The sequence below is a fragment of the Barbus barbus genome, assembly GCF_936440315.1.
Source record: "Barbus barbus genome assembly, chromosome: 37".
Lineage (NCBI taxonomy): Eukaryota > Metazoa > Chordata > Actinopteri > Cypriniformes > Cyprinidae > Barbus > Barbus barbus.
Genome location: NC_136715.1, coordinates 5,924,727 through 5,952,098, shown reverse-complemented (window position 1 = coordinate 5,952,098; position 27,372 = coordinate 5,924,727). Strand labels below are relative to the sequence as shown.

The 27,372-nt window shown below is 37.0% G+C and overlaps 3 protein-coding genes across 3 annotated transcripts; all 3 read left to right on the top strand.

Annotated features, from left to right (window-relative positions):
- Nucleotides 1-3,072: 3,072 nt before the first annotated feature.
- Nucleotides 3,073-9,928, top strand: hp1bp3 (heterochromatin protein 1, binding protein 3). Its single transcript, XM_079396878.1, has 12 exons — nt 3,073-3,172; nt 3,794-3,872; nt 4,098-4,335; nt 4,460-4,592; nt 5,372-5,518; nt 5,599-5,640; nt 5,765-5,913; nt 7,379-7,469; nt 7,541-7,700; nt 7,957-8,068; nt 8,339-8,503; nt 8,731-9,928. The coding sequence occupies exons 2-12, from the start codon at nt 3,803-3,805 to the stop codon at nt 9,086-9,088; spliced, it is 1,665 nt and encodes a 554-aa protein (XP_079253004.1). The 5' UTR covers nt 3,073-3,172; nt 3,794-3,802; the 3' UTR covers nt 9,089-9,928.
- A 518-nt stretch (nt 9,929-10,446) lies between these two features.
- LOC306856801 (SH2 domain-containing protein 5-like) lies at nt 10,447-16,285 on the top strand. The gene is made up of 10 exons (XM_079396279.1): nt 10,447-10,568; nt 10,808-10,894; nt 11,064-11,144; nt 11,584-11,658; nt 11,734-11,880; nt 12,135-12,335; nt 13,331-13,511; nt 14,226-14,331; nt 15,242-15,398; nt 15,513-16,285. The coding sequence occupies exons 2-10, from the start codon at nt 10,844-10,846 to the stop codon at nt 15,702-15,704; spliced, it is 1,191 nt and encodes a 396-aa protein (XP_079252405.1). The 5' UTR covers nt 10,447-10,568; nt 10,808-10,843; the 3' UTR covers nt 15,705-16,285.
- Nucleotides 16,286-16,653: 368 nt separating this feature from the next.
- On the top strand, nt 16,654-24,975 carry LOC306857297 (kinesin-like protein KIF17). The gene is made up of 14 exons (XM_079397178.1): nt 16,654-17,121; nt 17,453-17,599; nt 18,235-18,336; nt 18,430-18,619; nt 18,705-19,157; nt 19,235-19,335; nt 19,867-20,023; nt 20,105-20,184; nt 20,280-20,398; nt 20,789-21,017; nt 21,245-21,503; nt 21,817-21,896; nt 24,207-24,333; nt 24,433-24,975. Exons 1-14 carry the CDS (start codon nt 16,891-16,893, stop codon nt 24,618-24,620), a joined length of 2,463 nt encoding a protein of 820 aa, XP_079253304.1. The 5' UTR covers nt 16,654-16,890; the 3' UTR covers nt 24,621-24,975.
- The last annotated feature ends 2,397 nt before the right edge of the window (nt 24,976-27,372 follow it).

Genomic DNA, 27,372 nt, shown 5'->3' with positions numbered 1-27,372 from the left:
TAAAGCATTGCCAATGAAGTGGCAATGATTACGCTGCAGAAGGAAATGAAGAGAAAAACAAGAACTTTCAAAGCAGAACTGAACAGCATAGAAGACAAAAGGACAAAACTCACCCAAAAAAGTCTGAGCGTATAAAAACTGCAGAGTATAACAGTGGACTTTAAAGAGCCAGACATAGGTGACAATAAACTGAATAGGTTCACATTAACTCAAAGAAAGAGCAAACTACTTCAATGGCGACATCTAGTTGTCAAAAGTAGGAGTTGTCAGCCCTAACCAATGTCTGCAACCATATTCATCCTGCCTACAGCCTCAGCAGGGAGACTTTTCTTACAGTACAGCAATTCATTCATTTATCCATGTTTGTGTAAAGCCTTTCATGTCTCAGTTAAACATCTGTCTCCTTCAGCTTGTTCAATACATATATTTTCTTGACTCAAGCATTATCCATCTGTGTGTCGCAGCTTCTAAAACTGAATAATCATAATAGGCCTAAAAATAAATTCAAACCTAAAAATTAAATCTGCTGCATGTTGAACGGGATCAATCTTCTGAATGGAGGTTTCCTCATATTTAAGGCTATTTCCCAGCTGAGGAAGGATCTCTCAAATAGGAGTGAACCAGGAAGAACTGAAGATCACTGAAATTACTAAATTGTTGTAATTAGTGCAATTAGTGTTCTGGATTCAAAATGCCAGGCAAATAAGCATTTCAATGGCTGCTGGCTTCTCCATGCGCATCATTACACAAGGACTACCCTAATATAAAATCATCCCATCCCTTTTGACTTTCATTCAGTCCAGATTTGCAGTCTTTTCTATAGGAAGCAACACTATGGCTGTCCTTCAACTAAAGTATTTAGACAAATAATCGTTTCGTTAAGCAAGGCCAGTTAACCCCATGTTCACTTAAAAATTATAAATTCAACATTTTACCCATGGGGTATGGGTATCTATATATATATCTATCTAGAATGGAATAGAATTGAATAAAACTTTCTGACGACAATAAATAATATAAATAATACTTATGAAGGTTAAGCACATCCTTTAAAAAAAGCAAGCTTGTAATCCAAGGCATAGATTAAACATAAATTATGAAAACATTATGACTATTAAGTTCAAATCAATCCACATACTGATGGGCTGCAGTTGAGAAACGGGTCAATCTAATTTGCTGACGGCCAAGGACTAAGAGCACCAGAACTATTTTTATGCCTTATGACTGCAAAGCATTTCCTTTTCACCATTCATTCTTCATTCTTCAAGTGTTTCAAGTGGAAAGTGCTACAAACCTAATGAAGCACACACTGATGCCACAGGGCTATGCTGTCTATAAGGTAATGCTGTCTGGTTCAGGTATCCTTCTATTTATCATTTCCCTGCAAAGCAACTGGAACATATGCAACTTTGTCCAGGAATAACATACTGACTGAGATATAAATGATGCCAAAAGAGCATTAGCTCTGCTACTATTACATTTAAAACAGATCCACTTGTACACCAATTTCTTTGGACTTTTGTCTCCAAGGAAACAGTGGGTTATCTTTCTAAAAAGATGAAGGTTTGTGTTGGCATGGTAACCTAGTTGGTGGAAAGCTGATAGAAAAGTCATTTAACTGGAAAAGCTTTGTGTCTTGTATTTTTGCAGGTGTAGATGATTGTGTGGCCACACGCTACATGCTGGAGTTTAAAATCACAGAGAGTGTGTGGGTGCTGTTTCAATACTGCGTGAAACCCCACAGGTTGTGTTCTGCATTGTTTCCTCTTTATCTCCTCTTGTGCACCAGAAAAAAAAAAAAAGAAAATTCTGCATTCTTATACAAAACCATTTTAAAAACAGTGATAATATCAGATGATAATACCATAGAATTTCTGACATATGAATAGTGGACATGACATGTCACAGTGTCCTGCAGGGTTATTATAGAAATAAGTAGGCTACAATTTTATTTCAGTTATTCGCAAAGCAACATGTTATTTTAGTTTACTTTAACTTGATTTACTAAAATAACTAAAACAAAAATTGTATAACTATATATATATATATATATATATATATATATATATAAAGAAAAATAGTAAAAATTATGCAACAAAAATGAATAAAAATTTAACTAAAATTAAATAAAAACTAAATATGAAAATAAAAACTGATTCAAAATATTAATAAAAACTATAATAGTATCTCAATAATACTAAAATAACACTGGTATCCTGCAGTATAGCTAAACTCAATTTAAAATGTATTTTATTAAAAATTTGAACATTTCTGTAGTGTATAGTTAGTTAGTCAGTTTCATGTAATACCTCATTATATAAACCAATATAAAACCTAATTTAAAATAAATTATTGCAATCCTCATAAAATGAATTATGCAAAATAGCATATAAAGTTGAACTTTCTGAAGAGAATAAATGATATTTTTGAAGGTTAAACACCTCTTTCAAACTATTTTTAATTCAAAGCATAGATTAAATATAAATTAAAAGCTTTTATTTAAAAAAGTGATTCAAAATAGTTGTCAACTACCATATTTCCAAATTCATGCAGCATAATATTCACATGGCAGGCTATCCAAGGTTTTTAAAAACATTGATAAAAAAAAACTTATATTATCATACTTTTTATTAATTTTCAATGCACTTTTAATACGTTTGTTTTATAGTTTATTTTTCAAGTGTATAAGATGTAGTACGCGTGAAGACATACAGTATCTCTGGATGATAGATCATAGAAATATGAAGTTTAATTCAAGTGCTGCCATCTTGCGTTGACATTTAAATGATTTAATGAGCAAATAACGAATGAGCCAGCTAAACAGGAAAGGTATTTTTATTTTTTAAATATTATTTTGAGCATTGTTATTGTTTTGTTGTTTTTGTTAATATACAAATAAATATAAAATAACTTATATAAATAATCCCCTATTGGCCCGTTACACAGATTGAGACAAAAACATTAAGTAAATGTTATATATACAAATCATTCTGTAATGTCTTTTATAACTAAAACAAAAAGTAATTTCGCTGACGACCTGGTCATAGCACGCGCGCGCGTGCGCGCACACGTACGTCTCTATGCGTACGCATGAAGGGGGGAGGGGCACGTAAACAGAGAATTCCAAAAAGGAAGGGAGTGTTTCTTTCAACTGATAACCCAGTAAATCAAGGTATGCCTTAAAACGCTCATTCTGAAATGGTGCATCCTCGTTTTACAGAATCTTTTATACCTTCTGCAGGCGCGTATGTTTCATTAAATCTTTTGACTCTGCAGTCTCGTGCATTTACCATTTTCAGCCTAACGCAGCGCCATTACTGTACAGGGCAAAATGGACAAAATGGCCATTTTCGATTATATTGGTTTTTACGTGCAATTCAGTTCCTGTGCACTGGTAAAACGTGTGCAGGTGTGACTTTATGCACGCTATTCGCTGCAAATATCAATAAAGACTATATGTGGAGCAGATAAACAATGAGATTGTTGCTTCTTTCTAATTAATTTGCTGTGCCTTTATGTCCAGCGCGTGTTTGTCGACGTGTTTTTCTATGCACGAGCTTCCTTTTGCTGGCCAGAGGTCATAGGCGTTCATTTCAGGTGTCCAAAACATTGCATTAAAAACCTGTAATTTTCTAAATAAATCTGCAGGCTCCACAATGCAATGCATTATAACGTAATAAACAATGCAACATGTTTTTTATTGCATTCCCAGCTTAGATACATACAACATGTTCAAAATTAAATAAATTATATATATATATATATATATATTTAAGTCTTTATTTATTGGCAGGTTAGAATCATGCCCATTCGCCGATCAGCTGCAGCCCCACCCAAAGAGGATGCACCCCCTGCAAAAGCACCTGAGGGAGGTATGTATTGCCCCTTACCTGGCACATAGGTCACATAAGGAGTAGTTCTCCCACAAATAAAAAGTTCTGTCATTATACACTGAAATAATACTGGAATACAGGCAACTGTGCACTGAAATTCTTTCCTGAAATCATATGGCTTCAGGAGAGTTTCTAAAATAATGCACAAGTGGTGTGAATTTTGCTTGAACATTTCCATGCATCTCGTTGTTTTCGATTCCACAGATGCTCCTGCCGAAGGGTCTGCATCTGTAGGTGAGAAGGAAAAAGAGAAAGATTCGGCACCCGCTGAACCTGAAACCACGGAGGAAAAGAAAGACAGTAAAGAGGAAGAGGTGACCGCTGATGGTGAGGAGCAGTCCAAAGATGGAGAAACGCCTAATGAGGGTGAGAAATCTGAAGAAGCAGCAGCTGAACAAGGGAAGAGCAAGAAGAAAAAAGTCAAGGAAGTTGTAGCCAAAATGTAAGTCTGACTTTTGTACAAAAAATTCATTTATTTTTTTAAGCATTTGATGATTTCCTCTTGTTTATTGAATAAAAAATTATTGGTAAGCATGTGATGTATTTGTTTCTCTCAAATGGTGCAGTGACAAGGAAGATGACAAAGGGAAAAAGGTGAAAAAGAAGATTCCTGCTTGGGCGACCATTTCTGCCAGCAAACTGGCTTCAACCTCTCTTTCCCAGCCCAAAGTTGAAGAAGTCATCATAGAAGCAATTGAGGTCTGGTTCAGAATTTAACTGTTACATTACCACTTAGAGAGAATTTGACTTAAGTAGGTTTTTACTCAATAATAAGTACAATATGTACACCAGTATAAGCAGTGATGGCGTGTTTTTGTCAGCCAATGTGGAAGTTAGCAACAGCCTGGTTCCTTCGACAAAAACCCAATAGGATTATTCCATTGGCTTTTGGATTATTGAAGAAAATAAGCTCTGTGAACAACAAAAGACTATGATTATTACACGTTTTGTTAATCATGATGATCTTCACAAATGAACACAACTTTTAGAAAGTTTAAAGCCTACATGCGATCACCAGAAGTCAAAAGTTAAACATAGGCTATAAACAAACCACACCACGTTCACATGTCTTCAACATCACCATCATTTTCTTTTGAGAACTCTTTGATCTTTATTTCAAATCTACACTTTTTAGTTGAAGTAGATGCGTGTGCCTGTTCGGCGTGATGACATTTAATGTTCCCGATAAGCATTGTAGTCCCATTTAGCCCATTAGAGACGTTAAAGCTTAAACAATTGTGAGTGGGGTATTACAGTAGTATTTTATATTTTAGAGTAAAACGTGAATATGTTTTTAGGTTGAGTTAACCACAGACCTTATTTCAAGCATTTAACCAAAAACCCATTCAGTGGTTTCAGGGCGATGAAAAAGTTCAAGAATTGCTCAGTTTTAGGACTCATTCTTGCAGCACTCTTTGGAAATCTAAAGAATCAAAAAATCGCCATCTCATATGTGCATCTTTACTCTCTTCCTACAGAGTTGCAAAGAGCGGAGTGGTGCCTCTACGATCACCATTGTGAAATATGTCATGAAGAAATATCCATCTGTGGAAATGGACAAAAAGACCAAAAACCTCTACAAGAGGGCTATGAAGCGAATGGTTGAGAAGGGCACTGTCAGACAGGTGATTTGCAATTCAATACATGAATATTTCTAATTTTTTATGCAGACTAAGTCTTATTGTCTTGTTGTCTTCACCCACAGCTGAAAGGCAAAGGCTTCTCTGGTAGTTTCGTCATTGGGAAGGTATCTAAACGTCATTTGTTTGTTGTCTGCATTGCTGTTATTTCTGAGATCCATGAGGTGGAGTACTTTTTTGATGGTTTGTCATAATTTTTAACTGTCATTTTGTTGATGTCATGTTGTGCAGAAGCCAGCTGGGTCTGCCGGGACGAAAGAGACGCTGGGAGAGTCTCTGCCTCTGATCATCACCCGCCTCTGTGAACCCAAGGAGGCTTCCTACATTCTGATCAAGAAGTACCTGGAGCAACACTTCCCACAACTCAACGTGGATAGCAGGTCAATATTCACTTGTTTTCAGGGCAACATCCAATAACTAGACTACAGATTGAACCTTAAAGTATTTACTTAACACTGGGAAGACTGGGAATAAAATACTAGAATTCAGAAGTCTGGGATATGTACGAATTGTTAAAGGGGTAGTTCACCCAAATATGAAAATTCTGCCATTAATTACTCACCCTCATGTCGTTTCAAACCCGTGAGACCTCCGTTCATCTTCGGAACACAAATTAAGATATTTTTGATGGAATCTGAGAGCTCTCAGACCCTCCATAGACAGCAAGGGTCATTACACGATCAAGGTCCAGAAACGTAGCAAGGAGATTGGTAAAATAATCCATGTGACATCAAGGGTTCAACCGTAATTTTACGAAGCTATGAGATTACTTTTTGTAAACCAAAAAAAAAAAGTAAACCTGACTTTATTCAAATTCGTCTCCACCCTAGCGCCATTTTTGAGAATATCCGCTGGACGCAAACTGCATACGCTCTTCTGTGTCAGCCGCATACCGGATGCGCTATTTTCGTTCAAATCAAAGCGTAAATATACGTAGAAGACGTATCCGTGCGGTGCGCTTGACACATAAGAGCGTACGTAGTTTCCGTCCAGCGGATATTCTCCACAATGGCGCTCCGGTGACGTAGAGGAGATGAACTGTTGAATAAAGTCGTTATTTTTGTTTTCTTTGCATACAAAAAGTATTCTCGTAGCTTCATAAAATTACGGTTGAACCCCTGATATTACATGGATTATTTTACCGATCTTCTTACTACGTTTCTGGACCTTGATCGTGTAAGCGCCCTTGCTGTCTATGGAGGGTCTGAGAGCGCTCAGATTCCATCAAAAATATCTTAATTTGTGTTCCGAAGATGAACGGAGGTCTCACGGGTTTGAAACGACATGAGGGTGAGTAATAGGGCTGCACACGGAGCCGTACTTCGCTGACAAGCCACGCAAAATCGCATTCATAATCGCTGATAAATCGCATTAGATTATGAACACGATTTTGCGTGGCTTGTCAGCGAACTACGGCTCCGTGTATTAAATGCCGCTCCATCTGAAAGCAGGTCATGGAGATTTACCGCTAATCAAAGAACCGGCTTTACTGATGAGATGCGCATGACAATCGCATGCGATTAATCGTGCAGCCCTAGTGAGTAATTAATGGCAGAATTTTCATTTTTGGGTGAACTAACCCTTTAATGTTTTTGAAAGATGTCTCTTATGTTCACCAAGGTTGCAATTATTTGATAAAAAATACAGTAAAACACTAATATTTTTTATTCATTTAATGCATCCTTGCTGAATAAAAGTATTACTTTGTACATGCAAAACATTTGCATACGGTACATAGTACATACCAGATTTTGTCATGATTGGTTAGTTACAAATTGAAATTTGTGTATGTACATTTTGCCTGAAAGATTGTAAGATTTGGGTTGTTCTATAAATCTCTCTAAGGCCGGATGTGTTGAAGAACTGCCTGCAAAAATCTGTGGAAAAGGGCTACTTGGAGCAGATCACTGGCAAGGGAGCTTCTGGAACATTCCAGGTCAGTTACCCTTCTGAATCGCTCAGCACCTAAAAGCAGGTTTGATGAGAATCTGCATTTGCGTTTGACAGTTGAAGAAAGCTGGGAATAAAGTGCTTATGGGTGGTGGATTGCTGGAAGATGCCATAGTGGCCGCCATCACAGCCATGAATGAGCCCAAGACCTGCAGCATCACCATACTGCGCAAATTCCTGATGGAGAGACAGAAGGAGCAGAACAACTATTTTGTCGGTACTGTACACTAACTCCTCACTCATCGCAGCCTTGGGAGAGTTTTCTCTCTGAGGACTGAATTAAGTTTGCCTTGGTTTTGGGGTTGCTTCTAATTGTTATTCTCAAATGAGTTGTCCGCAAGAACATTGGTACATAAATAGTTGTCTTGATCTGTCCTTGTTTATATTACAGCCTCCATTTATGTTTCCTTGTACTTGTTGCAACTTACTGTGTTATGCAGAATCTTTGTGAATGTTTTCTCTCATGTGGCTAGTGTCAAACCTGAAGCGAACCTTGCAGAAGTGTAAAATGATGGGATGGATGGAGCAGATTTCTGGTCATGGACTCAGTGGGTCATATCAGCTAAGCTATCCGTATTACCCGAGGTAAATTCAGCTCATTATAAGCCAGTTTATTACTGTTAATTAAAAGTAAAATTGTTAAAAATTGGGGATGGATAGATGGGGTGAACTATCCCTTTAACTCTTAACAATTCAGCCACAACATAAATTGGATTGTTTTAGAGGGAACTTGGTGAGATTATTAGTTAATGTCTTTTTTCTCTTTTTTTTTTTTTTATGTTTGTCAATTTTGTCACAGAAGTGTGATAAAGGTGAGAACTTGAATTAACACATTTTCTATTGCTCCTCCTGCAGCCCAGTGGTTCTGTTTCCAGAAATGATGGAAAAACTAAAACAGAAGGAGGAACAGAAGCTTAAACGCAAGAGAAGTGACGATTCTGATGAAGAATCCGAAGAAGAGTCAGAGCAAGAATCTGAAGAGGAGGAATCCGAGGAGGATGAGCCTCCTCGAAGAAAGAGGTGAAGTACATCACATAACAGTATCAGTGTGATATATTATCTTTGTGATCATACTCTGCTCTAGAGATTTGAAACCCTGCATAATAACTCTTGCGTGTTGTCTGGCTTCCACTCGGTGGATGATAAAAAGTGGGCGAAAAAATCGCAAACTGTATCTACTGTTCAGAATATCCTTGAGACTTTTGGTTTAGACTGTCTTTGCATGCTTTCTTGTTGCTTGTCCACAGGACCCAACGTGCAAACCGGACATCTGCGTCTAAGGCTCGTCCAAATAAAAGGGCTAAAACAGTCAGCAGAAAACCTCCTGCTTCAAAGAGATCAGTTGCATCGGCCAAGAAAGCCCCTCCACCAGCCAAGAAACCAGCATCTGCGAGCAAAGCCGCATCTAGAAAGGCACCAGAGCCCGTTAAAGCCACACCAGTCAAGAAAGCTGCCCCGACCAGTAAACCTAAAACACCAGTAGCCAAAAAGATGACAAGCAGGGGGTCCAAACGGCCGTCGCCCAAGGCAGCTAAGAAAGAGGCAACTGAATCAGCTGTGAAGGCTAAACCTGCCGCCCGCAAGTCACTCCGAGCCCGGAAATGAATCCCGTGCTTGCCGACGACTGAAAAGATCAACTGTAGCTCCGTAGACTGCAGTGCTGGCTATTTTCTCCTCTTATTTTTGTAGAAACATGTTCTCCTCTTCTTGGGGCCTCTGATGAATATAGGACCTCTTCAGAGTTATTCTGCCATTCAAATACAGGCATTTTATGTTCAATATTCTTAAACTACAGGTAAAGATATAGCGTAGAAATGCTACTGTTTGTGTTAAGATGCTCATTCAGGTCACCGTTCTGAGAACATCTCTAGAGGGAGCTGTTCTCGGTTGTGTATCAAGAAAAAAATCAATTATTTAAATTTCCTGTAGTCAGTCTTTCTGTAGAGGCGAGCATTTCATTTATTCAGTCGCCCCTTTCTCATCAGTGTTCAAGAAAACTCTTTTTGTAAGTTTTAGTTCCATTTTTTGGGACATGTTTTGTGAAGTTAGGACTTTAGCTACTATTGTAATCAAGAACGTTTTGTTGATGTTGGTTCTTTCGTGTAAGTCGAGGTAAAGAACGATTATTGATGCCTAACTTTCAGTTGAACAGTCTAAATGAATGCAAAATTGGATTTATTAAGATGCATTAAAGAAACATTGGCATCCATATCCACAACTCTCTTTTTGTTTTGTATAGTCTATGAAGAAGAATATAAGTTGAAAAGATTTCCCAAGCAGATGTTTAAGACATTTGACGCACTACTAACCCGGTCATACTCTTGTGTGTTAGTTTATCAGGGGGGGGTTAGATGTAATTTTATGAGCATTGCTCACCTTACCCTGCATGCATGTAACTGATATACTTTTCTGTAGTCCTTAATAAAGTGACTATATTTGTACTTCATTATTTGGCCATTGTTTTGTTTTGGTGCTTTGGTTTAAAACTGAAAAAAACAGCAATTTTAAAAGGTGTTACCAAATGATTCAAGTATTGATGTGAAATTCAGCATTCTTACTCTTGTTCTAACACGCACTTAAGGCATATGTTTAATTTAGTATAGCTACTAAACAATGAAATGTTTACACAGCACCTTATCTGGAGACTTGCATTGACTTGTCTTAGGCATATCTCAAGTATCTTTTACAGAATCCAGGCATCCCTATTATAAAAAAAGTGTCACATTTTCTCCATTTTATGATTACTTGTATTATGAACATTAACATAATTTCTTAGAAATTTCACCAAAAAAAAAGTAAATGTAAAAATGTAATTATTTTTCCACATAATATAGGGTTAACCAGTCATGTTCGATTAACGAATCGTTCTTTTCAGTGGTTCCTTTTAATAAATTAAATCGAGCGGAATCGTTTTGATTTCCTGAAACGAAGTAACTGCATCATGGTCGTGTGGTGTAGGCGGAGAGTCTTCTCAATGTTTTCGATGAATCCAGTCTGGCTGTAGATAGGCGGGATTTAGAGGATAAAGTCAGTCAGGATTGCAAGGTTCAGAACCTGCCAGGTTCAGTCGCGTGGACGAATGTTTGTAAGTTTGGATTTGTTTCTTCTGTGTGTTTAATGTAACATTCTCGATCCTTGTTGCGTTACAATTAAAGCAGTATGTAAAAGTAAAGAAGCTCAAGTAGAAATTAAAACATTTCATTCGTTTTTTTTTGTGTGTGTTTTAAAACATACTTTCATTTTGGCCATTTCACGGCCTGTAATGTTATCTTGGAGGAATGTGTGTCATTCCTGTTTGATTTATCTTATCCTCATTTTGAACAGTAAGTAAGGCAAAGGAAGCCTGGCTAGGATTGAGACATGGGTGAGACAGCTGGCAGGGAACATGGGATTGTTACAAGATCTGCTGAGGTGAAATTGTCTTAAATGTTTTAATGCAGTGCTTCTGATACTGAAACTAAGCTGATTTTGAAATTGAGTTTGTGGATTCATTGTATAGTTTCATTCCACACACTGGCATAATTGCATCATGAATTCACAGTTTTGTTGCTTTTTCTGAGTAAAAACTCCATTTGTTTAGTATATTGGCTCATTTCCTGTGGATGACAGTTGTTTGGATGATCAGATTCAGCAGCTGCACACTCAGCTGAAGTCTTTCAAGGTAATTTGTGTACTGATTCAAAAGTAATGTTTGCTTTTTCATATTTGTTTGCCATGCAAAAGTTTGGACACTTGACAAAATTCGTTTTTAATGTCTTAAGAGCCTTTTGATCTAAATGCATATGCTTATGAGCTTGCAGTTCGTTTTGTAGATGTATGCATTTGAGTATTTCATCATTTTACTGACTTTGTTATTATTATACAAGGTCAAGTCATATGTATTTATATAGGGCTTCATACAATAAAAGTTGTTTTAAAGCAGCTTCATAATATTAATAATAAACAAGAAAATAACAAAACCGCTCTGAAAACACACTTGTCACTGTTCTGCTTAATTTAGTTCTGTGTTTATTCAATTTTAGTTCAATGACAATTCAATTATTTAGAAAACAACCATGCTTTTACTGGTAATGTGGATTTATGAACTTCTGTATCTGCAGAACTGCAAGAGTAAGCGAACAGTTTCATTGAGGTTCTCTGTCAAGGGAGTCAAAGTTTATGATGAAGATGATATGGTAAGATCGTCTCAAGATTACTGACATTTTTCTTTGTGTATGTCATGTGGTTGAACTCTTTATGCATCTCATCAGACGCTCCTCATGGCTCACGCCATGTGTCGAGTCTCGCTGTCCACTGCCCGTCCGTCTGATGCCCAGTTTGCCTTTGTCTCCCATAATCCTGGAAATTCTGATGCCCAGCTCTATTGCCACCTCTTCACAGCCAGACATGCTCGAGCTGTAAGCATTAACATGACAAAACCCAACAAAGGTTTTGTATTTGGTGTGTTGTCTTATTCATCACTTTGGTTATATAGCGTTATATTGTGATTGCAATATTGCACACGTCGGTTCTAGAATCAATTATGTGGTTTTCAAGTCACAGAAGAGAGATTTAGAATTGACAAGACTGTTATTGCTTTGCTTAAATGAGAGAAACTGCTCAAACACTAAGAATTTAATGTGTTCCATTTCTTGGTTTTACTCCAATAAAGGCCCAGTTCCTGAACCTGCTGCTTTGCCGCTGTTTTCAACTGTATTTTCTGGAGAAGCACCCAGAGGAAGCACAGGATGAATGTTCAGGGAAGAAACCAACTGTAACCCCATCGTTGCTTAATCAAGGTTTCCCTCTCAGTGTTAGTGCCTTGGTGTCTTTCCGCAGGGCCCCAACTCAGGGTCTGCTACCAGGGGAAAAGGTATATATTGCTTTATGTAGATTATCATAACCTTGATAAGCTTTCGAATGAAATTGATGCAAATGATATAAAAAGCAGTTGATGCAAGTACTAGTTTGATACTAGTTAAAGAAATATTCTGGGTTTACTGGTTATTTCACCATAGAATATTTTGTGTCGTCCCCAATGTTTTTATTTATTTTTATTTTTTGGTTAATTGAAACATTTTGGTTAATTGGAACATACATTTGCAGCTTGTGGTTTCACAAAAAAGTATGTTGTGGTATCACAAAAAAGACTTCAGCTGTAAGTGTGTTTATATCTAGTCTAAATATTTTAATACATTGTATATACAATTGAATGTAATTATTTTTATGAAGTAATATTATTATTTTTATTATGATTTATTATTATTGATTGTATGTATACTTTATTTTTAAAACCTACATATTATAAATATATTTTAATTGATAGCATGACCTATAGATTTTGTTAGTTGTAAAGATTTGTAAATAGCCCTCATATGTGACCCTGGACCACAAAACCAGTCATAAGGGTCAGTTTTTCTAAATTGAGATTTATACCTCATCTGAAAGCTGAATAAATCATCTTTCCATTGATGTATGGTTTGTTAGGACAATATTTGGCCGAGAAACAATAATTTGAATATCTGGAATCTGAGGGTGCAAAAAAATCTAAATATTGAGAAAATTGCCTTAAGTTGTCCAAATGAAGTTCTTAGCAATGCATATTACTAATAACAAATTAAATTTTAATATATTTATGGTAGGAAATTTACAAAATGTTAATGGAACTTAATATCCTAATGATTTTTGGCATAAAAGAAAAATGGATCATTTTGACCCATACAATGTATTTTTGGCTATTGCTACAAATATACCCGTGCTACTTAAGACTGGTTTTGTGGTCCAGGGTCACAATCCTTTTGAGAAAGTTTACATCAATTTGAATGCTGCACGGTTCTGCAGTTTATTCATCTTTATTTCTCTGAACAGGTGATCTCTCAACCGAGCACGGATCACGTCAGCAGTCCTGAAGAGGGCCCCACTTCCTCTCCAACTATAATTCGTAAAAAGGCGATTCGAACGAAAGAGCTGCGCTCTGGAGCGTATCGCTCTTTTACATTTACTCCCCTCAAACAGCGGCACCTGCAGGATAAACTGAGTGCACCACAAGGTGGGATAAGTGTTCATAGAACACTTTCGAGAGTGAGAGAGTTCATTAGGTAAAGCACACACATAGTTAAGGTGGCTGGCTTATAAAACACAGTGGATTAATTTATTATACTTATCATTTATCTTTGGATTTGGTGGTTGGGGAGTCAAAAAAGGTGGTGGAGATTTCCATAATATGGATTAATGTTGCTGCTGCTTTTTTTTTCAATTTTTTCCCAATTTTCTTAAATCTTATACACATCGTTTTTTCCGACAGTAATATACATTCTCAAAAGTAAAGGTGCTTAAAAGGTTCTTCACAGTGATGCCATTGAAAAAACAGTTTTGGTTCCACAAAGAACCATTCAGTCAAAGGTTCTTTAAAGAACCATTTTTTTTTTTTTTTTTTTTTTTTTTTTTTTTTAACCTTTTTATAATCTGAATAACCTTCTTTTGCCACAAAGAGCCTTTTGTGAAACCGAAAGGTTCTTCAGATGTTAAAGGTTCTTTATGGAACTATTTAGACAAAAAAGGTTCTTCTAAGCACCTTTATTTTTAAGAGTGTGTGTGCTACTAAAATAAGATTATTTAAACTAACACTTGTGGTCAGTCCACACTAGGATTGCTGCAGTGTTTTCTTTTGACAAAGAAAACAAACATGGACATATAATTTGTGAAACTATTGAGAACGTTATTCCTGTGGGAATCTGAAGAATCTTTTCTTTTTGTGAAACAGAAAAGGAACAAGCCAGTGCAAAAGCATGCAAGTCTCGCGCTCCCAGTTTAGCCGAGACCGAAGAAGCTCTGGCTCAAGCAGTGTGGTGCTGGGCTGGCGTGTCTAGGTCAGTGCTGGTGCACCAAGACAATGAAGTCTGTTGTTTGTTTATATACATTTAAATTGGTTCATCCAGAAAAATTGCAGAAAATGTACTGATTTAATATTATTTTAGATTTGTTGTTACAACATTGCTCACCAGTGAATCCTGTGCATTAAATGGTTGCCAAACAGCTGATTAAAAACATCACCATAATCCACACAGCATTGCTTTCTCCAGTGAAAAAGTCATCTCCCTTTTTTTATGGAAGCACTATTTTAACAGAGAACTCAGAATTATGAAGTGGCAGTTTAAAGTTAAAATGCCTTAATGATGGGTTTGTTTCTTACAAAAACAGCGTTTTACTTCTCAAGATGTTGATTTGTAAACTGGAGTAGTGTGGATTATTGTGACGTTTTAATCAGCTGTGTGGAGTCTCATTCTGACGGCACCCATTCACTGCAGAGGATCCATTGGTGAGCAAGTGACGTTATACTAAATATCTCCAAATCTGATTGATGAAGAAAAAGTCATTAACATCTTGGATGGGTACATTTTCTTCAAATTTTCATTTTCGGGTGAACTATTCCTTTAATGTTTACAGTCACATAAATCTCAGTCTCATTTATTCATTTTAAATCAGTACCTCTTAATATTAACTTTTGCATGTTTTTCCAAATTGCATAATTCTATTTAACACATTTTTCAATATTTTAGTCTGCCATTTGTCATATTTAGGGTCAAATGCAATCTGCTGAGCTTAATTGTATTTTTTTTTTATTATAAATTAAGTTGATTCTTGGGAGAAATATCTTTACAGCACACAAAGATGTATAAAATAGTTTTCTCTTTAACAAGCAAGGTAGTACATCACCAGAATGAATTCACATTGCTTTTAATTTAGTATGTTCACCTAGGTCTCTGGTTTTCATTACAGCGACTGTAGTTCTTCATTGCTGGCAGATGACGTCTTGGGTGCCTTCCTGCTATGTCCTCATCCCAAAAAGCCCAACCGTGGGTCTCTTCTAGTCCGCTTTCCCTCAGGACTGGTAACTCATGCTATTAAGAATTCCAATGGAAAATTCCGACTTGAGGTGAGCAGAGATGGAAGCTTTTTTTTTTTTTTTTGTCTATATTTTGTTACTTGCTCCACTCTTTAACTACTTGCATCAAAAGTAGAAGGTGGTAAATGTTTTGTTGTTTTACAGAAATGCCACATTGACTTTGAAAGCCTTGCTGCTTTGATTGAGCACTACACGGAGGTCAAAGAGGAGCTGGAATGTTCCCTGAGCAGCGCCCGTGTCAACCACTGCTACGATTGGGAAGAGATTGTGAATAAGAGTTCACGGTCGCTGCAGGACAACAAGAAAGGCACATTCAAAAACCAAAGTTGGGTTTGAATCCTGTCTTTCATGCACTTTTTTATTTTTTTTAATAGTTGTTTTTAAAAAACATTTTATACTATATATTTTAGACTTTACAGAGCTGCTGACATTAGTAAACCTTCCTAACAAGGATCTTAAGTCACTGGCACACTTTTTTTGATATTTTAAAAGGACACTTCTGTTTTGCCTGTTGGCAATAACCTCAACCCACCTAAAGCACTCACTTTGTTGGTGTTTTGGCTTGAATTTATTTTCTAGGGAAACAAGCACTTACGTTTTTCATGTAAATGTTGGATGTAAATGTATACTCTACAGCTTTTGCAAAGGTGCAGATTATATAAGTTTTCTGTCCCATGTATTATGTCTTTTAAATTCTGTTGTACGTTTATATTGATTTTTCAAGAGTGCTTTTTAGCAATAACCTGAACACATCCAGTGAGTAGATTTTTATTTTATTTTTTTGCTTCCTTTAATGTTTTGTACTCTTGCACTTTCCACCTCATAAATGTACACATTTTCTGTCATTAGCTTTGCACCAGTGTATTGCACCAGTCAATTAAGTGTCTTGCCTCACTGCATAAACTGATTATACAGTCATTTTGTCTCCTTTTTTCTTTTTTGTGGGTTTTTAATGTGCATCACTTTGAAAGAAACCAGTGGAATACTGCTATTTAACCAGAGACTAGATCGTGTGGTATATTTAGATTTAGAAGGATAAGATGGAATATTTACTAAAATATTTTTTATTTTTTCTCACGCTGTATTAAATTATACTGCGAGTTCGGAGTAAATGCATGTCTGGTAATAAGTTTTTCTTTATAAAAAAATATATTGACACATTTATCAGTACAAGCAGGATACTTATATTTGATGCAAATTATATTTAACATTTAGTGCGCATGCCGCTGGGAGCGCTTTGTGCTGATACAGCCGGCGCCTTTGAAGTTTGAAGTTGCTAGGCGACGCTGAAAGCCGCAGCAAGAGAAACACGCTGCTTTATTTGATTTCGCGAACCGCAGCCCGAACTCAAACTGGCCTTTACAGAATCCGGACCGGATGGTAGTGTTCGTAAGCGTCGTTTCTAAAAACAGAAAGAGCTGCTTGTCTTACTGAGATGACCATGGCACACTACAGTCTGATCTTTGGAGTGTTATTTCCATTTCTGTTCAGCCGATAAGTAGTGACCACGCTGTCCGTCCAGATGGCATCTGAATCCGTAAAGGTGGTCGTCAGATGTCGACCTCTGAACGACAGAGAGAAGGGCATGAGCTGTAAGATGGTGATCTCGATTGACAGCAGTCACTGTCAGTGTTTCATTGAGAAACCTGGAGCCACGGAAGAGCCGCCCAAACCATTCACATTTGATGGGACTTATTATATAAGCCATTCCACTGAGCAGATCTATAACGAGATCGCATATCCTCTGGTGGAGGTAATATTGATTTGTGTGTGTGTGTGTGTATGGGATTGGTCAGTGTGACAGCTAGAGCCTCTATAAGGGGACATTTGCTTTCCAGTGTGCATGCCCATATATATGGTTATCTGATACCTGTTGTCTCTTTTCTGAAACGGAACACCACAGAGTTTAAATCAGTCACTGAAGTAACCTACAGCCCTTCCTTTTATTGATTATTTACTAGATGCTGTGTAAGTTGGGCCCTTTAGACTCTACATATTAAGATTTGAGTATCTATGCATCTGTCTGACTAGCTGTCTTTGTTTTTGAATTACATAATCAAATATTGTATTTTTTTTGCAAACAGGGTGTAGCTGAGGGCTACAATGGGACAATTTTTGCTTATGGACAAACAGGCAGTGGCAAATCGTTCACTATGCAAGGTGTTCTAGATCCTCCATCCCAGAGGGGAATCATCCCTAGAGCTTTTGAGCACATCTTTGAGACAATCCAGGTAACCGGTCTGCATATCATGTGATGGTACCATCATAGTATAAAAAATCATATTTACTTCTATTATTCATTGACTTGTGATGTATATGAACGACAAGGTAAAATATCATAAATACACCACCATTCAGAAGTTTGGGGTCAGTAAGATCTATTTTTTTAAGAATTGAATGATTTTGTTAAGCAGTGACACATTAAATGTATCAAAAGTGACAGTAAAGACTTGTACATTGTTACAAAATATTTTCATTTCAAATAAACACAGTTCTTTTCAAATTTCTATTCATCAAATAATCCTGAAAAAAAATGTATCCCCGTTTCCACAAAAATATGAAGCAGCACAACTGTTTTCAACGCAATGTTTCTTGAGCAGCGAATCAGCATATTAGAATGATTTCTCAAGGATCATGTGACACTGAAGACTGGAGTAATGATGCTGCAAATTCAGCTCTGATCACATGAATAAATTATATTTTAAATTGTACTAACATTTCTCAATATTACAGCTTTTACTGTATGTTTGTTCAAAGAAATGCAGACTTGGTAAACGAGAAATTTAGCAAAAACACTTCTAATGTAATTCCTATAATTAGAGCTATAGAGCTTAAGTGATCTTAAAATTGAACTTTTTCTTTCAAGTGTGCAGAGAACACGAAATTCCTTGTACGGGCCTCTTACTTGGAAATTTACAAAGAGGAAATCCGAGATCTTTTGGGAAAAGAGACCAAGCAGAAGATGGAAGTATGTGACCACTGATCACACATAGCTGTACACTTGTATAGATTTTACACTTGTGTACAAGGACTTCATGTCTCAATGCTGTGTGTGTTTAAGCTAAAGGAGCATCCTGAGCGTGGTGTGTATGTACGGGATCTGTCCATGCATACGGTGCACAGTGTTGGGGAATGTGAGCGGATCATGGATCAGGGCTGGAAGAATCGCTCTGTGGGATACACACTCATGAACAAAGATTCATCTCGCTCACACTCCATATTCACCATTCACCTGGAGATCTGCAACACGGGTTGCTGTCTGAATCATACATATTTACTAGGTCCTGTGTAAATGAATGTATATAAATCATCTCTGTAATCTATTTATGTGCTTAGATGCTGCTGGTGAAGAACATTTGCGTGCTGGGAAGCTCAACCTCGTGGACCTTGCAGGTAGTGAACGTCAGTCGAAAACCGGTGCTACTGGAGATCGTCTTCAAGAAGCCACCAAGATCAACTTGTCCCTTTCAGCGCTTGGCAATGTTATATCCGCTTTGGTGGACGGTCGTTCCAAACACATCCCATACCGCGATTCCAAGCTCACTCGTTTGCTTCAGGACTCGCTGGGCGGAAACACTCGTACCCTCATGGTGGCTTGTCTCTCGCCTGCCGACAACAATTATGAGGAGAGCATCAGTACTCTACGCTACGCCAACCGTGCCAAGAGCATCCAAAACCGTCCACGCATCAACGAGGACCCAAAAGACGCCCTCCTGCGTGAATATCAGGAGGAAATCAAGAAACTGAGAGCGTTAATCTCTGGGCAGCTGGGATCTGCCAACCTCAGCTGTAAGAAACACAACAGTTGTTGTTTCAATTTGAATGTGTTTGAACAGTGCATTGTTGACTTTCCTTTCTGTTATCAGCACTTATGGCAGGTCAGAAGTCAGGAGATTCTCCAGCTGTTCTGTCACGACCCCAGAGCAACACATCGGAGAGCGAAGCAGAAAAAGACAGGATAAAAGAGGTGTGTGTACAGATTTAAAGTCAGTGGAAGAGTGTTAAATGTGTTGTTTCCACATATGAATGAAGTCTTCACCTAGAAAGATGTTTTGTGAGTTTTGAAGCCTAAATACAATTGCTAAAAGATAAACGTTGGCTATACGTGAACTAAACCATGGTCACATGACTTAAAACATCATTCCTACAACTCTTTCAGACTCAGCTCTTTATTTAACTACTAAAAGAGTGCGATTTTAAACACAACGAGGTTGTGAAAGCAAACTAGTAAGTAGATGAGTTTTGCTGTTTTGCGTTTGACTCTATTGTCAATAGAAATAAATGACCATTAACTCATCTAGTTTGTCGTCTTTGTTTGCAAATGTTTTTGCTTCCTTCCTGAAGCTCAAACTGTAGAGCATTTGGCTTTAGCAATGCCAAGGTCATGGGTTCAGTTCCCAGGGAAACCAAGAACTGATAAAACGTGTACCTTGAATGCACTGTATGTTGCTTTGGAGAGAAACATTTGCCAAATGCATACATGTTCATGTAAATTTAGGAATATGAGAAGAAACTGATGAAGCTACAGGCCGAGTACGATGCAGAGCAAGAGTCCAAAGTCAAACTCCAGGAGGACATTGCAGCCTTGAGAACTTCATACGAGACCAGACTCTCTTCTTTGGAGAGGTCCAGATCTAGTCGAACACATACTACTGGTAATGTTGGAACTACAATTTCCTTTAGGTCCATCTTTAGATTCGATGTCGTCTTAATCTGGTCAAATCTTCTTATTACAGGTGGCCCTTGTGTGGACCAACATAAAGAAGAACTCTTCACTGCACAGGAACAAGCGAATGCTGACCACAATGTACATGAGGTGCTTTGATTTCGTCTGAAACTGGATTTAAATAGGCCATACGGATGTGTTTTCTAATTGAGTTTTTAATGGATTCTTAATTCTTGTTTGTGTAGGAGAATCGGTCTTCTGCTGTTGCTAATGTCAAAGGAGCTCCCAGTGAAGAAAGTTCAGTTTTAGATATGGTTGTGGTTGCCACACCTGGTCAGCTGGACCAGAAGCATGTTTTAGAGAGGTGAAACCTCAAGAATTTCAACTTAAAATTGTATTTGTATTAGTTAACTAAACATAGAAAATGCCATGCAGACAAATGGTACTAAATCTTTTCTCAGAACTAACTTCAACCATTGTAATGACTGAGTGTGCTTTCTTTTTTTTCAAAATATATACCAACTGGTTGCATGATTTGTTTTGGATGGAATGCAGTGACAGAAATAGAGAGAGATTGAAACTTATTTATTGGGATGGTAGGGGTGAATTCAGGTTAATTGGGACATTTTTGCCAGTCATCTTAATGGGAAAAATTGTCCCAGTTTACTTGATTTCACTCTAATAGCTATAGAAATGGTGACATCGATAAACGGGATAAATAATGCTGTCTCTCATATATTTTGTTGGCTGAAAGGCTGCAGCAGCTGGAGCAGGAGTTTGTGGGTGGGGAGCAGGTGAGGAACGAGGAGCTGAAGCAGAGACACAGACAGAGGAAGACTCTGGCCGACCAGAGGAAGAAGCAGCTAATTGAAGCTCTTAGTCAAAGCAGCGAGGACAGTGACAGCGTTCTGCTGAACGTATACGATTCCATTCAGGAGGAAGTCCATGCCAAGAGCAGACACCTGGAGAACACGCAGAAGAAGGTGAGCGATTTCACTATTTTACATACTGACTGTTACTTTAATTCTGAATAAAATTAGAATTTTATTAGCTAAATGTACAGAAACTATTATTTAAAATCGACCAAAAAAAGCATTTAAAAGGATATTTTTCTTTTTCTTTCTTTTAGATTAGACTTCTAGTTTCACTAAAGAGATGAAACCGTAGAACAAGTCCAAAATGTCCAACCATCTGTTTATGTGATGAACAGCTAAAAGCTGCCAAGTTGGAGATCAGAGATCTTCAGGCAGAGTTTGAGATGGAGAGAGATGATTATCTGGCCACCATCCGGCGCCTGGAGCGGGAAGGCCAGCTCCTTCAAGGAATTTTGGAGCACATGGCACCCCTGGTGCGCAGAGACTGTAACTACAGTAACCTGGATCGACTGCGGAAGGAGGCGGTGTGGGATGAAGAGGGAGGGACCTGGAAACTGCCAGAGGTGGTGGTGCAGAAAACAACATTACCTGCAGGTGAAGTGCTGTGGAATGTCAGAGAATCTTTGATCTTTGTTCAGTTTTTTATGTGCTAATTTCTAGTGTGATCATAGAAGAAAAACAAAAGAAACTTGTTCTGCACTAAAATTGATTCAGAATAAACGAGTCACCAGTAACGGCAAACCAAATCCATTTTTAAAATAATTCTGATACTAATTCATGGAGGACAAAAACTGTGGCTCTCGGTCACTGTTTTGCAGAAAATAGTGCATGTTGCAAAGCAGATGTTTCTGTCAGTTCTTTGTGTGATTTGATTTAAAGGTATATTCTCTCTCTTCTTGCTCTACAGTTCCTCCTTCAGGTGCCATTGCCCCTGGTAGACTTTCAGCACGCAGGAATTCTGCCTCAGACCTTGCCGACCCTTTTGTGGTATTCAGACACCATTAAAACAAGTTATTCCGACACTTAAAGAGATCTGGTATTAGCATATTTGTAGTGTATCTGTGTATAATTAATAATAATAATAATTGTATCGTTCACTCAAAAATGAAAATTCTGTTATTAATCACTCACCCTCATGTCATTCCAAACCCGTTAAACCTACGTTCATCTTCGGAACACAAATTAAAATATTTTTGAAGAAATCTGAGAGCTTTCTGACCCTCCATAGACAGCAATGCAACTGACAAGTTCAAGGCCCTGAAAGGTAGTAAGGACATCATTAAAATAGTACATGTGATATCAGTGGTTCAACCGTAATGTTATGAAGCTACGATAATACTTTTTGTGTGTAAAGAAAACAAAAATAATGACTTTATTCAACAGTTTCTTCTCTTACGTGTCAGCCTTCACGTTCACAAGAGTACCATGATGCATGCATGTGCGTTCCTTTGCTTGCAAACAAGCCGCAGCGCATCCGGGTTCTTTGTCAGAAAGGCTTTGGATAAAAGCATCTGCTAAATGACTAAAAGTAAAAGTAAAGTAAAGAAAGCTGGCTCCTGCGTCAACAGCACCATAAATAGCATTCATAAAATTACAGTTGAACCACTGATGTCACATTGCCTATTTTAGCTATGTCCTTACTACCTTTCTGGGCCTTGAACTTGACGGTTGCATTGCTGTCTATTAAAGGCCAGAGAGCTCTCGGATTTCATCAAAAATATCTTAATTTGTGTTCCGAAGATGAACAAAGGTTTAACGGGTTTGGAACGACATGAGGGTGAGTAATTAATGACAGAATTTTCATTTTTGGGTATACAATTATTATTATTATTAATTTTACACAGATGCACTACACCAGATTCATGTGCCACATTTTACACTTGAAATTGCTGAGGGTCATTTTAAACTTGGATTAAAGCAATTTAATAATAATATTGCATTTCTTTATTCCAGTTAATGTTTTTGCTTTCACTGTTTGACATTTTATACTGCTTAGCTGAAACTAAACAAAGAATGTTAGAAGAAGTGTATGTAACATGTACAAAGTGCTTGAATATTTAAAGAGGTGAGCATTGGGCGCGAATGCAGTGAAATTCTGTTAGCACTGAAAAAGCTCTTAACATGAACTAGGGTTGAAAGTGGTTTTGTCCCACTTTAACCCTAAAAAGGATTCATAAAGAGACATCAGAAAATGTATTTATTTTCCAAGTTATTGGGACTCAAATAATACAATTTCATGATTTTGTTTCAAAATTTGACTCCACAAAACTCAACAAAAACAGAACACTTGTTTATCAACGCTTGTTACAACATGGCTGTAATTCCTGAATGCTTTGGAATACATACCTAAGGTTGGTATCTTTTTAAAGAAGACACATAGCAGATTATTGCTGAAGTGAAACATTAAAAAAAGAAAATAAATAAAGTTATAAAAGTTTACAGTGACGATAATGTAGTATACTAATTGTTTTTTTTATTTTATATAAAATTGCTATACAATCAAAGCCAAATGTCTAACCAATATATGTTCCAAATTTTAAGTTGATAATCAGAAAAATTGTGGTTCCTTTGGGCATTATATCAAAAATAACCACTGGGTTACAATTTTTTTAAATGCAGTTTTCTGTCACAAATCAATAATTTTCTGCCACAATATCACTTCTATTACAAAACGGTTACCAAATATGGAACCTTGACTGTCAGACCTTTCCAACGATATCCGTTTTGTCAAGATTACAAAAAGATTTGATTTTCTAAAACACAATCCACAAAATCACAGAGTCTATACAAATACATACAAACATTTAGAGACAGATTACAAAAAACATTAAATTTCAATGTAAACCTAATAAGCTAATGCTAAACAACAGCTTTTCAAACAGGTAAGTCCCTTCCAACATGTAAATATGTGAACTAGATCAAATTTTATCGGAGGGTGAGTAGATTTCCCACTACAGCTGGCCATGCAGTTTTAAATGTTTCCTGTGAGCTAAACAAAGAAAGTAGAAACAAGTTCTCATCTAAATATTCCCAACACCTTCAAAATGAAACCAAGAAATAAGACCTACACTTTCACTGCTTCTCCCCACAGCTTCTCAAATGTTTGTATCCCCCAGGATACGTTGCGCCTTTTAGGGTTAAAAATGACTAAATAAATTGTTCTAGGTTACAAAAAAAAAAAGATGTTAACCCTGGGTTTAGTGTAATCTGAAAAGCCTTTTAGATCTACAGAATGTTTCTTAGGAATATGAGAAACATCCATAGCTTAGACTCATGTCTGAATGTCTCTTTTTTTAGCAGGAAGAGGAGGAGGACCGCTACAAGGAAATGCTCAACCGCAGTGAGAGCGAGTATATCGCCACTAACTACTTCAAGCCAAAACGGAGCAGTCAGCTGTTGGCTGGCGACTCTATCAAAAACACAAGTGAGAGACTGATTTAATATAAACCATTACGTTTTCATATTGACTTGTTTCACTCAAGCAACTGTTGTATGGTTGATCATTCTAATCATTTTCTCACAGTGAATTATTCTGGTTCAGTCGGTAATGGTCCAGTGCACCAGACCCCTGTTGTGTCCAGTTTGTCTCCTCTAAACATGGAATCTCTCCTTCCACGCCCCTTCCGTTTGGAGTCCCTTGGGGTCCCACCTGCACATGGCAAAGTAAAACGCAAGAAGAGCAAGACGCTCATCTCAACCGAGAGCAACTGACAGGACATGGCTTGACAAATCCCTTCGAACTTCATATCTTTTTAAACTGCTTTTATCTGTTTTTAATTCATATGTAGATATAAAGACATATTTTTGTTGTATTAGTGATTAAAGACAAACAGTGTAATTTTGTGACCTAACTTTTAATTCTAAATGTCACACAATGTGGCATGAAATGCTGTATAACCTTAGGAATCTTAACTAATACTACCTGAAGTAACAGAAATAATGCTACCTAATGTGCTGATCTGATTTTATTTTGCACGGAGAGGTTTCAACACAGAAAACCCACTTTTTGAGGTATTTTAATGTCTGTTGCTACTGTCTACATCATTAAATAAATATTTTTGTCCTGAAAAACTAGTCTAATTTGTTTGTCCTTTCTAAGATTTATCCTACAAATGAAAGTAGGGACCATGGAGACCATGTAAAACTAAATAATTTTTTCTAGGCCACTTATATAAGTGGATAAAATCAAGTCTCACTTTTGTTCCTATAGACTAATATCAACACATGTGGACCACAAAACCAGTCTAAAAGGGATAGTTCAGCCAAAAATAAAAATTCTGCCATTTACTCACCCTCAAGTAGGTCCAACCCTGTATGAATTTCTTTGTTCTGCCGAGCACAAAGGAAGATATTTTGAAGAAAGTTTGAAACCAGGCTGTTTTGGGGCACTATCCTAACAGGGGTGCGCGCATATACTAGGCGTTCCGGTAATAGCGTGTAAAAACTCAGATCAAAGGAAAAGCGATCTCTGGCATAAATAAATACATTTTAAATAATACAAATGTTTTTTACAAAACGGTCTGATAAAATGAAGATGACTTCAAATGTTGAGTAATATTAAATTTAGAATTTCCAAATAATATGAAAATAACTCTCTGATGAGAAATAACAAAATAAACGCCTTTCATGAACTTGTATATAACCATGTATATCTGTACATTCACATAGTTATAAAAAGAAAACTCTCTGTCTCCACAAAAAAGTTTCACTTTTGATTAATAGTAAGTACACTACTCCAGAATGCCATTTGCCCAATGCCAGGGCTGTCTGATTTTCTGTTACAAAATAAAAGCCCTCCAAAAACTCATATATGACCAGTTTTGTATTTGATTTTGGATAGTTCTAACAAGGAAACTCCCAGTTTCCACAGACCAGTTTCAATCCAGATTAATAGTCCACTACCCCAGGGTGTCTCTCAACCAGTTTCAAGAGGATCTGATGTTGCATTACAAAATACAAGCCCTCCAAAAACTCATATATGACCAATTTTGTATTTGATTTTGGATAGTTCTAACAAGGAAACTCCCTGTTTCCACAGACCAGTTTCAATCCAGATTAATAGTCCACTACCCCAGGGTGTCTCTCAACCAGTTTCAAGACGATCTGATGTTGCATTACAAAATACAAGCCCTCCAAAAACTCATATATGACCAATTTTGTATTTGATTTTGGATAGTTCTAACAAGGAAACTCCCAGTTTCCACAGACCAGTTTCAATCCAGATTAATAGTCCACTACCCCAGGGTGTCTCTCAACCAGTTTCAAGAGGATCTGATGTTGCATTACAAAATACAAGCCCTCCAAAAACTCATATATGACCAATTTTGTATTTGATTTTGGATAGTTCTAACAAGGAAACTCCCTGTTTCCACAGACCAGTTTCAATCCAGATTAATAGTCCACTACCCCAGGGTGTCTCTCAACCAGTTTCAAGACGATCTGATGTTGCATTACAAAATAAAAGCCCTCCAAAAATTCCCCCTGTTCTGTGGAAACAGAGAGTTTCCTTTTTAAAGCTATCTAAATTTAAAGACAAAACTGGTCATATATGAGTTTTTGGAGGGCGTTTATTTTGTAATGCAACATCAGATCCTCTTGAAACTGGTTGAGTGACACCCTGGGGTAGTGGACTATTAATCTGAATTAAAAGTGGTGTGTGGAAACAGGGATTTTTTTTTTTTTTTTTTTTGTGGAGACAGGTTTTTTTATTTTTATAACTGTGTATTTACAGATAAAAAATGGTTAAATGCAAGTTGTAAAAGGCTTTTATTTTGTTATTCTCATCAGACTGTTTTTTCATAATAATTGCTCTATTTATTTATTTATATCAGACCGTTTTAAACTTATAATTTTTATTTATTTATTTATTTATTCATTGACAGAGAAACTGGCTGAATGAATGAAAGTTTTTGAGCGTTGCAAAAGAAACAGAAGCTATTCTTATTATTAGTCAGTTTGCCACAAAAACATTTTGAAATTGGTATTTAAACATAAAAAAAACTACAGCTTACAGTTGCATTAAGTAGATGTGACCAGTTATAGTGACCTTTGCCCAGCAGACACTAATCACTGTAAATAAAACCACTCAGTGAAAAGCACCATCACACTAAAAGGCCAAGCTGAGTAGGCTATCATCTGATACGTTAAAGTTTTGTTTGTTGTTGTTTTTTTAACAGCCTGCTCACAAACTGTGTGTGAGGGCTAATCAAAATCATTGTCATAGTTTCAAAGTTCACTTTACAGCAGTGCATCACCTGATTAATTTTTCCACATGTGTTTTATTAATCTAATTGCATTGGGATTGAACCATGGTTTCAACCACAAGCATAGCAATTGTAAAGGTTTAAATTGTTGGTTATGCAAAGCACAGCGCTTGGACTTGGATACAGTTTTAGCATAATATTCTGCTATCTGATCATACAGCACAGCTACCAGACAAACGTGTAACCAAGTAAGAAATATT

Bases quoted from the DNA above. Each gene is read 5' to 3' on its own strand.
- hp1bp3 (XM_079396878.1), top strand. From the start codon at position 3,803: ATGCCCATTCGCCGATCAGCTGCAGCCCCACCCAAAGAGGATGCACCC. The intron at 4,336-4,459 runs GTAAGTCTGACT...CAAATGGTGCAG, and splicing joins AAGGAAGTTGTAGCCAAAAT to TGACAAGGAAGATGACAAAG. The intron at 8,069-8,338 runs GTAAATTCAGCT...CTCCTCCTGCAG, and splicing joins AGCTATCCGTATTACCCGAG to CCCAGTGGTTCTGTTTCCAG.
- LOC306856801 (XM_079396279.1), top strand. From the start codon at position 10,844: ATGGGTGAGACAGCTGGCAGGGAACATGGGATTGTTACAAGATCTGCT. The intron at 10,895-11,063 runs GTGAAATTGTCT...CCATTTGTTTAG, and splicing joins TTGTTACAAGATCTGCTGAG to TATATTGGCTCATTTCCTGT. The intron at 11,881-12,134 runs GTAAGCATTAAC...ACTCCAATAAAG, and splicing joins CAGCCAGACATGCTCGAGCT to GCCCAGTTCCTGAACCTGCT.
- LOC306857297 (XM_079397178.1), top strand. From the start codon at position 16,891: ATGGCATCTGAATCCGTAAAGGTGGTCGTCAGATGTCGACCTCTGAAC. The intron at 19,158-19,234 runs GTAAGAAACACA...TTCTGTTATCAG, and splicing joins GGGATCTGCCAACCTCAGCT to CACTTATGGCAGGTCAGAAG. The intron at 20,024-20,104 runs GTAATGTTGGAA...TTCTTATTACAG, and splicing joins TAGTCGAACACATACTACTG to GTGGCCCTTGTGTGGACCAA.